Genomic DNA, 12,441 nt, shown 5'->3' on the forward strand with positions numbered 1-12,441 from the left:
CGCAGAGGCAGGGACTCCTAGCGTCGTACATCACTATGATGCTAGGAGCCCGGCTCCCTGCACTGTCTTCGGTCCGGGTCTTCCGTTCCGTACATTATGGACGTAACATGGTTGTGTGAACCCAGCCTCATGCGTGTGAAAACCTCGGCAAAAACAGCCTGAAAAACCGCCTGGAAAACCGCCTCAAAAACCACGTCAAAAACCACATCAAACATGAAAGGCTATGTTCACACGGGGTCTTTTGCCGAGTTTATTGACGCGGAAACCGCGTCGCAAAACTCGGCAGAAACTCCCCGAGAACGCCTCCCATTGATTTCAATGGGAGGCGTCGGCGTCTTTTTCCCGCGAGCAGTAAAACTGCCTCGCGGGAAAAAGAAGCGACATGCCCTATCTTCGGGCGCTTCCGCCTCCGACCTCCCATTGACTTCAATGGGAGGCAGGAGAAAGCGTGTTTTCTGCCCGCGGCGCTCAATGGCCGCGGGCGAAAAACGGCGCGATCATTGCTATTCACACGGAGTATTTTGGGGGAGGAATATCTGCCTCAAAATTCCGTTTGGAGCTTTGAGGCAGATATTCCTCCCCCAAAATACTCCGTGTGAACATAGCCAAAACCTCCAGGGTCAGTTTTTACAGGAGGAATTTTCCTCCTGCAAAAAACTCCGTGTGAACAGGGCCTTGAAGTGAAATGCGTGTCGAAGATTCACAGTGTGCAAGAAGAAAAGAAGGGGAAGCAGCCCTCGTACGAGCGCTGCACCCCCTTCAAAACTGCTGATCGGCGGGGGTCCCGGGAGTCGGATCCCGCCCCTTTAGCTATTGATGGCCTATCCGGAGTATAGGCCATCAATTTTTACGGAAGGACGTATTCACAGGATATGTCATAAATGTCAGATAGATTCGGGTCCCAGAGGTGGGACCCGAATCTATCCATAGAACGGGCCCCCTAAACCCCGTTCTAGCTTTCTGCGCTCACGCTGCCTCCCGGCCACATCCTGATTACGTGCTCGGGCAGAGTAGTGAATGGCAGTTGTGGAAGCAGCGTACCATGTGACCTACGCTGTTTCTGTTACAGCTATTCAGTTCTATGGGAGTTACGGAAACAGAGTAGCTCAGCGAGTTATGCGGTTTGAGTAACTCCCAAACATGTCCCGACCATGTAATCAGGAGGTGGCCGGGAGGCAGAGGGAGCCCAAAAAGCTAGAACGGGGTTTAGGGGCCTCGTTCTAGAGACAGGTGCGGGTCCCAGAGGTAGGACCTGCATGTACCTAACATACATGACATATTCTGAGGATAGGTAATAAATGTCTGATGGAAAACCCCTTTAATGCCAAACTAACATAATTTCTGGATTATCAGATTCTTGATTAAAGGGATTTTACCGTATTTAGGGGTCTGTATCTGATGGTCATTTAATAATCTGGCCCTTCCCGCTTTATTTAGTTTGGCAATTGAGGCTTTAGCATTGCGGATACGTTCCTCTCCACTCATCACAGGTATAACCATAGCAGATGGTACGGACACCATTGGTCTCTATGCAGATGATCTGGTGCTTTGTATGGATGGAGTGCAGGATACCCTTCCCTCGGTAACTAATATCATTGAACATTTTGGACAATATTCCGGTCTTTCTATTAATTGGGGGAAATCATCTCTTATGTCCCTGTCCAAAGCACAGCCCCCGGGCCTGTCTGAGCTGTCGCCGCCCCCGGGCCTGTCTGAGCTGTCGCCGCCCCCGGGCCTGTCTGAGCTGTCGCCGCCCCCGGGCCTGTCTGAGCTGTCGCCGGGCCTGTCTGAGCTGTCGCCGCCCCCGGGCCTGTCTGAGCTGTCGCCGCCCCCGGGCCTGTCTGAGCTGTCGCCGTTGCCTCTAGTAGAGAATTTCAAATATCTGGGCATATTCATCACTAAACTTCCAAATGATGACCTTTCCTTAAATATGTTACCGCTATTGGGCTTCACACGGTCTAAATTTCACACATGGGGTAAACTGCCTGTATCAGTATCGGGCCGTATAAACCTGGTTAAAATGATATTGTTGCCTACATTTCTATATCCCCTTCAGCACAGTCCGGTCGTACCCAAGTCCTTTTTTAAACAGCTCAACTCCTTGTTATCACCGTTTATAGGGGGGAATTCCAGACATAAACCCAGGTTGTCCACGCTCCAGAGGCCTAAGGCGCGGGCAGGGACGGCTCTACCGGATTTCTTTTTATATTATTTAGCGGGTCAACTGAAAACCTTACGTTTCCGGATGCCTGAAAAAGATCTTCCCAACTCAGAGCACCATTTGGCTCATGTACTTGGGAGTCAATGTCTGCTCGGCTCCCTTGAAGTAAATTCTCTCCCCGCCCATATTAAACCCCTGCCCTTACACAAGCTGCCCGTGTGGTCTGGAGACAAGCGAAGCAGCAGCAGCTGGGTTACAGCGATATTGTGTCTGAAATGCCTCTATGGAACAATGCTTCTTACCTTCCTGTAATGCCCCCGCGGTTATCTCCAGCTATTGGAACTATAGGGGACCTATATGAGGATAATGTCCTACTTTCCTTCACTCAGTTGCAGACTAAGTATGACAGACCACGCACCCATTTTCATAGGTATCTGCAGACCCGACATATTTTACAAACCCAATTCCATCACTTGAGAAATAACTTAACAATTTCTTCCTTTCCACTGATAGGGATTCTTAACTCCCAGGGTCCACGAGGCCGGATATCCGCCCTCTATACCCATTTGTTATCCGTCACGGTGAATTCCACTCCACTTGCTATAGAGAGTAGATGGAAACGATGGATTCCTACCATTCAGACAGATGAGTGGGATGATATTTTGGAGTCTCATCTTTAGGTTTCCCCATCCGCAAACAATAAAATGATCCAGCTATATATAATACACCAGGCATACCTGACCCCGGTGAGGATACACAAAATGGGACGTTTGCCTTCTTCAGAATGTCTGAGATGCCGTGTTCCCGAGGCAGATTTTTGGCATATGATGTGGTCATGCACGGTCATTAGGGACTTCTGGAACGATATACTATCCCTGTTATCGTCCTTATTACATGTAGGTATCCATTTATGTCCTGAGATATGTTTGTTTGGTATACTGGATGGGGAGACATGGAATCACCACACTAGAATTTTTTGGAGAGAAACTCTGTTTCTAGCACGGAAAACCATAGCACAACATTGGATGAATGATCGACCTCCATCCATTGGTCATTGGAAGTGATTGGTAAATTCTGTCATACTTTTTGAGAAGGTTGTATTTCTGAATGGTGGTTGTAGTACTACGTTTTCTAAGGTTTGGGATATTTGGAATAATTCCCCTCTGACAGTCAACCCCGCCGCTGGTTCACCAGATACTGTGAGATAGGAATATTGGTGACCCACTAATTTTTATTATGTGTCTCCATGAACTTGCTGTACTGGATCTATCAGATGCTCGTGGGTGACACGGGTCCTAGGCTGTTTTGTTTTTCTTTATATCTGTTCTTGGTTTTTGTCTTTTTATTACCATTGTCATGCAGACGTTCAAGCAAACCAGTCTAAGGCTGGGTTCACACGTGGCGGAATTTCACTTTAATTCCGCTGCGGACACTCCGCAGCGTTAATCCGCAGCGGAGCCGTTTCTGCATTGACTTCCACTTCTATTTAGAAATGTTCGTTTAGACGATGCGTAAAATTCCGCTGCGGAGCATAGGCTGCGGAGCGGAATTTGGTGTCCGCAGCATGCTCTGTCTGTTGCGGAGCAGTGGCGGACTGGTTGCGGACTCATGGCGGAATTTCTCCATTGACTTCAATGGAGATTCTAAATTCCGCAATGAAGTCCGCAGCTGTCATGCACATGTTATTTGTGCTGCGGAGCGTCTTGCTTTTTTTACTTGACATTTCTTCATTCTGGCTGGACCTATGTATTTCTAGGTCTACAGCCAGACTGAGGAAGTCAATGGGGCTCCCGTAATTACGGGAGCGTTGCTAGGAGACGTCAGTAAATAGTCACTGTCCAGGGTGCTGAAAGAGTTAAGCGATCGGCAGTAACTGTTTCTGCACCCGGGACAGTGACTACCGATCCCAATATACAGCAACCTGTAAAAAAATATAAGTTCATACTTACCGAGAACTCCCTGCTTCTGTCTCCAGTCCGGCTTCCCAGGATGACGTTTCAGTCTAAGTGACGGCTGCAGCCAATCACAGGCCAAGCACAGGCTGCAGCGGTCACATGGACTGCCGCGTCATCCAGGGAGGTCGGGCTGGATGCCGAAAGAGGGACGCGTCACCAAGACAACGGCCGGTAAGTATGAAATTCGTTTTCTTTCACTAGGGAAAGTGCTGTCCCTTCTCTCTATCCTGCACTGAATAGGGAGAAGGGAAGCACTTTTCCCGCAGTCCGCAGCAGCTAGTCCGCATCAATTTACTGCAACGCAGTAACGCAACGCAGATTCTGTGCGGCATTGATGCGGACAGTTGCGGAGGAAATCCGCCACGTGGGGGCATGCCCTAAGTGCCATTGTTTGTGACAAATCATCTTTTTGGAACGCTTTATATGTACTCATTACTTGATTTGCTATTTGTACATCTCCTTGATTCAATGTGCCACATATTGTAATTAGTGATGTGTGACTGATTTTATACTTAAAATAATCTGGCACCTTTCTCCCTGAAGATGAACGTTCCCCGCAGCGCCACTATTGTGCCGTGCTGCGTCTGTTACATTGTGGCAATCACCTGATCTCAGAGGAGAGGCCGCTGCCGCGGACGGGGAAGGGAATGATGGTGGGCGCAGCTTTCTCCTTCTTCATGGACGTGCTGGATGGACGCTCTTTAGTCACTTTCTCTGTTTTAGCTCTAATGACAATATTACGTGTTATCACTGCACTCTAATACACATCAATGATATAAAAACCCACCACAGACCTAAATACCAAAACTACAAGTGGAAGATAAAAGAGCCTTAAAGGGATGTCCAACTTTTTGTTGATTTGTCAATCACTTAGAGTTCAGCTGGAACCCCACGATCAGATGTTCTCCTCTGGGTCTCACTAAGGCGGTGTTCACATTTGCGTTGGAGCCTCCACTGCAAATTCCATCAGATTTGACAGGAAGAATAGAACTGCACGATTCTTCCTGTCAAAATGCCGGAATCCATGACAGAACCAGACGGACCCCATTATAAGCCAATAGGGTCTGTCCGTCATAAGACAGAAGCCACAATGCTGGGAAAAAGTAGATAACCCTTCTGAGATTCCAAAAAACAAAAAAAAACAAACAGTGTATACATTTACAGGACTGACACAGAGATAATCTACTCTTATGTCCCCATGTCAACACATCCTGTCATTGCTTGGCAAGTCTTGATCTCTCTGCTGCACTGCTAGTTTGTTTCTAGATTTTTAGCCTGTAAAATATTTCCATTCACTGACAACAAGTAGAGATCTTAAAAATGGTGTGGAATTGAAATACAAAGTATATTAGAAAGTTGCAGAAATTTTCCTTATACAGTGGTATAAAACACTTGATTCCTTTCAGAGTGCAGACAAACATGTAATGGTCTAAGCCGAAATAACTGGGAGCGCAGTGATGTCACTAGTTCCCCGTGAACGGATTGGCTGCCTGACCATAATACTTTCAGCATTGGAAATCAGTGACAACCTCTTACCTGCTCTCTGATTGGATGAGCACAACCTGGTCCCTTAGAGCATCGAGGGCCAGTTGGTTCCTCTCTTCTTGAGCCTTTAATTCCAGGAGCATCTGTTCGATGTGGCTGGTGGAGCTGCCGCTGCCGGCCACGTCTGACAGGCGCTGACGGATTTCTGCAATGCGGACAAAAGTCCAGTCCAGGAAAAAACAGGTAAGTTACTACAAAGAACGGCAACAAGAAGCGTGAAACGTTTACTCTTATTTTCAGTAGACTCTTTGTCCATCGTCTCCAAATAGTGATCCCCAATATGGGAATTTGGGAGGTTCAAATGGTTCTGACGGGGTGTCTGTGGACGGACAGGTGTCAGATCAATAACCCCTCCCCCAGGACAGACGCTCCGTGTGCAGCCCGAATGCATGTGCCATAGATACGAGGACTGACCTTCTCTCTGCACCTCTAGTGCCTGGTTTCGTGCCTGGATGTCGGCGAGGTGACGTTCATGAGCCTCGGTCATCTCCAGGATGCGTTCTCGGTACTCTCTATCCCAGTGAGAGGAAAGTCCAAGCTCCCCCTGTGAGAAGTAAATGACGTCACTTTAGTAGAGATCACTCTAATCTTCGCAGCTTCGCCTCCGGTCATTAGTGGACATTAAAGGGGATCTCCACTTGAGACAACCCCTTTCCAAACACAACCCCCTTCCACCCCCTGCCTTATTACAGCATCTGGACAACCCCTTGAAGCCAGACTACTCCCCCCTCCCCCTATACCTGCCAGGTGCCGACGTCCCTCCATCATTACCTGAAATGATCGTACAGTCGGGACAGACACCTCCAGAGATTTCCTCAACTTGTGGAACTAAAACAGAAGGAGAAACGCATTGTAATGACAGGAAGAATTTATGTTCAGAGATTCAGTATATAGATCCTACAAAGTGGAGCTGCGTGCATCTATATCTCCTGTATACATATATACGGTTACATTACATGCAGTGCTATGCACCATTATATACAGATGCAGCCTTGTCCACAATTAGAATAGAATGTCTGCTTTCTTCCAAAAACAGCGCCACACCTATCTACAGGTTGCGTGTGGTATTGCATTTCAGTCCTTTTCATTGCAATGGTCAGAACTGCAATACCACACACAACCTGAGGGCTGGGGTGGTGCTGTTTTTTTTTTTTTTTTTTAAAGAAAGCAGCCCTGCTCCTCTAATCCTGGACAACCCATTTATTAGCCCAGCAAACAACCAAGTGATTTCTAGGCCTCACCGGGCTTACTGGCCACGTCACCTACCTCCTCCGTCAGATTCCTTAACGCTTTGCTGTCTGTGAGGCTCCCCGGCTGCCCCTCGTATTCGCCGATTAGACGTTGTTCCCGCTCGTTCAGCAGGTTCTCTCTCGCCCTCAGCCGTGCGACGCTGTCTCGTGTCTGCAGAGCATCAGACGGTTACATTGTAGTCAACGCCACGAGAACCAGACAATGCACATGATCAGCAGCTCATAGACTCTAATAGGACATCTCCACGGTAAATAGAAGTCCTTGGATCGACCTCTACCGGCAAGATGTCAAATAAAGTGATGATCTGTTCCTGGGAAAGCTGAGTGAGAACTAATAGAACTGCCAGTACAGCTCGACACCCCACTTTCCTAGACCCCTGAATGGCCAATCTGTCTAGTGATACCTCCCTGAGCCCCCCATATCCCGGAGTTATCGGACAGATTTCATCACGGGGGTCTTCAATCGGAGGGTCTTCAAAACGACAACTGGACTGAACCGCAGGTCCACGTCATGTCAAATAGCGCAAATCTCCCGACAAATCCCGGCTCCTCCTCACCTTGAAATCCGGCATCTCCGCCAGGCGTGGATATTCTCTGCCAAGCGATAATCGTGTGCGGGTCCCGGGGCCGCCGTAGCGGGAGATCAGGGCCGTGGGGTCTCCTATTTGGCTTCCGATGCAGAATTTCTCTCTGTGTTTCTCCAGGAGCGGGAAGGAGCGGAAAACCATATTACAGTCGTGGCATCGCTGACCGCCCAAATCCTCCATCCTGCCTGCAGTACGAGAAACGAGAAGCCGGCCGGTCAGTCCCACACACCCCTCCCCCAGGGGGATTCAGCGCAGTAACGTCCGGTGGGTGCAGGTCATATGAGGGGAAAGTGGCGCGAAAAAAATGGCGCAGCGGCTTTAGATTCTTGGGGGAAAAAACAAACAAAACATAAGTCAGTTCGGAGGTGACCCCGTTTTTATAAAATGATCCATGATCTATACGGAGCCGCGTAACGGAACAAAACCGAAGGAAAATCCTGAAAAACTGCCAAAAGTCCACCAAAAAAAAAATAAATCATAAACCTGCGCGGCCGCCAACACCCACAGGGTCACTCACGGGTCACCATCAATTCACTGGGTCACCGATACCTCAGATGGTCAGTCACTCATAGATGTAACTCACACCCCAATATGGGTCACTATCCCTCATATGGGTCACCTACACCCGAATACCCGTAACTATCACTCATAGGAATCACTTACTTGGCGTCGCTCACACCCCACACGGGTCACTGTCACTTATAGGAGTTACCCACACCGGAATACCCATCACTCACAGGGTCACCCTCACCCCACACGGGTCACCGTCACTTCTAGGGGTCACCCTCACCACACACGGGTCACCGTCACTTCTAGGGGTCACCCTCACCCCACACGGGTCACTGTCACTTACACTCCAGAGTTCATGTAAAGTTTGCAGGCAGCGGCACCAGTCTCCATGGATACGGCGGGATGGGATGTGGGTGGAGTTTAAAGTATAACCTGAGCTCTGATTGGAGCGCAAGTTGGTAGGATTGTACCATTGCTTCCGTTGAGGGGGAGGCATCTTTGGCTCTTGTACTGTGGGTAGTCTTCGTGTTATTGACAGCCGGTACCTTTTCCTTATCGCATACACCCCATTCGGCCACCCGAGGAGCTCCTGCTGCCGGGATATAGCGCTCCCTTGTAAACAAAACAGGGTGACACCTATAAACACTGGAGTAAAAGAGAACAGTGGTGTTGCCCTAAGCGACCAATCAGATCACAGCTCTCATTTTTATAGGGCTGAGGGCAAGTTGATGAATGAAAGCAGCGAGCTGATTGGTTTATATCCAAACAAAAACAATCGACTATGGACAATATATATTTTTCAATTGACTCTTTTTTAAGTTTCGGTCACAGGATTCGCGCTCAGGGCGGGACTCGCGCTCAGGGCGGGACTTTCATCCGTAATATGGACACTAAAATGCTGCCATCGAACTGTCCATAAGGCCCCATTAACCCAATTAATACCTTGTGTCGTTTTTGCAGACGCTTGGGATTCATACGCCGGTTTACCTTTTTTAAGCTGTATTAAAAGCGCAGCCGACTACAGCGGCAGCCTGCGCGGTATACGCTTCTGCAACATGGCCTTATGTCTGGTACGTGTATTGTATACGTCAAGGGTTTTGCGTTTGGAATTTTTTTACAGCGTATGCATCGACCGCCATGTGAACTGAGCCTTACATCACACAACGCGGGAAAACAGACCCAAGGTGACGCATAACACGCTAGAAGCAGCGACATCACAGAACTGCTCATCCAAAGCGTCATAGATTGGGGTCTCCAGGTCCGAGCAGCCTCACCCAAACCGGCGATCAGCGACTGCCACGTCTGGCAGAGGAGGAATGATGGTCGGGGTCTTCCTGGTTTGGATCCTTTGCTCCAGTGAAGAAAAATCGTAATTCTGCGGCTACAATGATGTCTATTGGGAGATTGGGAGTTGTTGGCCTTGTGAAAAGTTTGGGGGGAGGGAAAAGGAAAAATCAATTCCTTTCCAGGTTTGATTCTGATAATCAAGCAGATAATAACAATAGCACTTACAGGTGACCGGAGCAGATCTAGCAGATAAATCTGCCCAGTCACCTGCAAGTGTTATTATTATCCGTTAAATCTGCCCGGTCACCTGCAAGTGCTATTAACGGATAATAATAACACTTGCAGGTGACCGGAGCAGATCTAGCAGATAATAGCACTTGCAGGTTACTGGGGCAGATCTGGCGGATAATAATAGCACTTGCAGGTGACCGGGGGCAGATCTGGCGGATAATAATAGCACTTACAGGTGACCGGGGGAAGTTCTAGCGGATAATAATAGCACTTGCAGGTTACTGGGGCAGATCTAGCGGATAATAATAGCACTTGCAGGTCACCGGGGCAGATCCAGCAGATAATAACACCTACAGGTGACCGAGGCAGATCTAGCGGATAATAAGAACACTTACAGGTGACCGGGGCAGATCTAGCGGATAATAATAACACTTGCAGGTTACTGGGGCAGATCTGGCGGATAATAATAGCACTTACAGGTAACCGGGGGCAGATCTAGCAGATAACACTTGCAGGTTACTGGGGCAAATCTAGCGGATAATAGCACTTGCAGGTTACTGGGGCAGATCTGGCGGATAATAATAGCACTTGCAGGTGACCGGGGGCAGATCTGGCGGATAATAATAGCACTTACAGGTGACCGGGGGAAGTTCTAGCGGATAATAGCACTTGCAGGTTACTGGGGCAGATCTGGCGGATAATAATAGCACTTGCAGGTGACCGGGGGCAGATCTGGCGGATAATAATAGCACTTACAGGTGACCGGGGGAAGTTCTAGCGGATAATAATAGCACTTGCAGGTTACTGGGGCAGATCTAGCGGATAATAATAGCACTTACAGGTAATCAGGGCAGATCTAGCAGATAATAATAACAACACTTGCAGGTTACCGGGGCAGATCTAGCGGATAATAATGTCAGGGATCAACCATCCTGTATCCAGAGGAGAATAGGGAAAGTTAGGACCACTCCGACACCTTGGAAGTCCAGGAACAAAGGGGGGTTACTCATCAGGAGTAGCTCGTCTCAAGCTGGTGAAAAAATCCAAAACCCCTACCCGCCTGGTTCGAGTGGTCAGTGGTAGGTTGCTAGGCAAGACTCAGGGATAGAGTAATAATATTTTTAGGGGGGACTGTCAGGGATCATTACTATGTATATTGTCTGAAAAATATTATCCTCACACATATGTATATACATTTCAGTTCTTTGTGTAATATACTGATATATATAACAAGTTCTTTGTTCATGTCGGACACACCTATGGAAGACACCGCCCCCTGGAATGCAAGAGGAGTCTGCAGAAGAATGTACAGAAAAACTTATAGCTGAGGAGCGAATAGAATTTAAGCAAGTCCCACATCTATAGGGAGGGGCATGTGTCTTCTCTGTGTGTTTCTTTGTTCTGAATAAAGTTCAGTTCCTCCTGGCTGACATTGAAGCTGTACCTCAGACATTTGTGTGGTGTACTTCTCTCCAGGCATGCCTTCAGCTTTCAATTTACAGAGGTGGTTATTCGGTGTGAAATACAGACCTGACAATAATAGCACTTACAGGTGACCGGGGCAGATCTAGCGGATAATAATAACACTTGCAGGTGACTGGAGCGGATCTGGCGGATAATAATAGCACTTACAGGTGACCGGGGCAGAGCTAATGGATAATAACACTTACAGACGATCATTGAAAAACGTGTAAAAATAATAACATATTTAGTATCGACGCATTCATTACAACCCGTACAATAAAATGAACACAATATTTTCCCCACAGTAAACGCTGTTAAACGTAATTTGTCAGCAGCTCTGACGCCTCAACACTTCTAACAGAGATATAGAAGCGGGAATTGTAAATATACTTTTTGTCTAAATTTACGGCGATTGCAGGTGCCACGGAGGCGGGCACTTAATGTGGGCGTGCTTCTGGCTTCACACTGCATGCTGCCAGCCCCTCTGCTCTGAGTAAACGCTCTAGCAGTCTCCTGATTGGCCACTAGAGCAGTCACTCAGGCCAGAGAGGCATAACCTACCGCCGGACTGGGGGAAATTAAACGGTTTTTGGGTCATGCAACTTGCATGACCGAAACAATATGTATGTTTACAATGGCAGAATTGCTGTATATTTCTTACCTCCCACTAAAGTTCGACAATTCAAAGTACGCACCCGAAAAACAGTGCCATTAAAAAAACTAAAAAAACCCGCGAGGACAATTCTGATACTGTAACAAGAAAACCAGCCACGCTGCGTCCTGTGGTCCAGAGGGTAAAAAGGAACCTGTGTTTTTTATTTTTTGCCATTACATAAGGAGAATGGCAAAAAAATATCTAATTTCATTTGGTTCTTCCACTTGATATTCTAATGTAGTCGAGATAACCAATAATACATAAAATAATCCCCAAAAATACCAAGTATGTTCACGTTTGCTGAATGAAAGACTTTCATGTAAATTGAGCGGAAGGTTTAAATACACGAGATGTTTTTTTTGCAAATTACAGAAAACCATTTTTTTTAATTATTATTATTAAATAGCACAGCTCTAATAGACGGGTCCAGCACTATATCAAGAACAGCCGCTGTACCCGGCCAAAGGGGAGTCCGGTGACAACCGTTCTGGAAATAGGTGGGGGTCGCCTCAAATCCCCCTTCAGATATTTACGGCATATCCTGTGGATATTCCATAAACACCCAAGTTGGGGATGCCCCTTTAAGGCTCTTTTACCTGCATGGCAGTAAAGCAGTTGGGCTCAAACGTTTACGTGCTGACAGCGACAAGGCAGCGAGTAAAAAAAATGAAGGACAAGGATTAAGGCCTCATGCACAAGACGGTAGCCATGTGCACAGCCGTGACTTTCGGGTCTGCCGGGGGCGGAGTGTCACCCGCGAGCCGCCCGTAAATCGCAGGCTGTGCACATGGTCGCG

At 47.8% G+C, this 12,441-nt stretch overlaps 1 protein-coding gene across 4 annotated transcripts in view; it reads right to left on the reverse strand.

The window, feature by feature from the left end:
* Nucleotides 1-8,440, reverse strand: part of CCDC17 (coiled-coil domain containing 17) — a 59,536-nt gene extending 51,096 nt beyond the window's left edge. Inside the window, exons 1-7 of one of the 4 annotated variants that reach the window (XM_075832613.1) lie at nt 8,352-8,440; nt 7,469-7,683; nt 6,928-7,062; nt 6,433-6,489; nt 6,076-6,205; nt 5,653-5,806; nt 4,722-4,841 (exon numbers count right to left, since the gene is read on the reverse strand). In XM_075832613.1, coding sequence (XP_075688728.1) covers nt 4,722-4,841; nt 5,653-5,806; nt 6,076-6,205; nt 6,433-6,489; nt 6,928-7,062; nt 7,469-7,678 — 806 coding nt within the window. In that variant the 5' untranslated portion in view covers nt 7,679-7,683; nt 8,352-8,440. Of the gene's footprint in view, nt 1-4,721; nt 4,842-5,652; nt 5,807-6,075; nt 6,206-6,432; nt 6,490-6,927; nt 7,063-7,468; nt 7,684-8,161; nt 8,301-8,351 lie in introns of those variants that run through there. The other 3 variants (XM_075832615.1, XM_075832614.1, XM_075832616.1) reach the window with 3 other exon arrangements.
* Between the last annotated feature and the right edge of the window lie 4,001 nt (nt 8,441-12,441).

Source organism: Rhinoderma darwinii, chromosome 7, assembly GCF_050947455.1.
Source record: "Rhinoderma darwinii isolate aRhiDar2 chromosome 7, aRhiDar2.hap1, whole genome shotgun sequence".
In the NCBI taxonomy this organism is placed as follows: domain Eukaryota; kingdom Metazoa; phylum Chordata; class Amphibia; order Anura; family Rhinodermatidae; genus Rhinoderma; species Rhinoderma darwinii.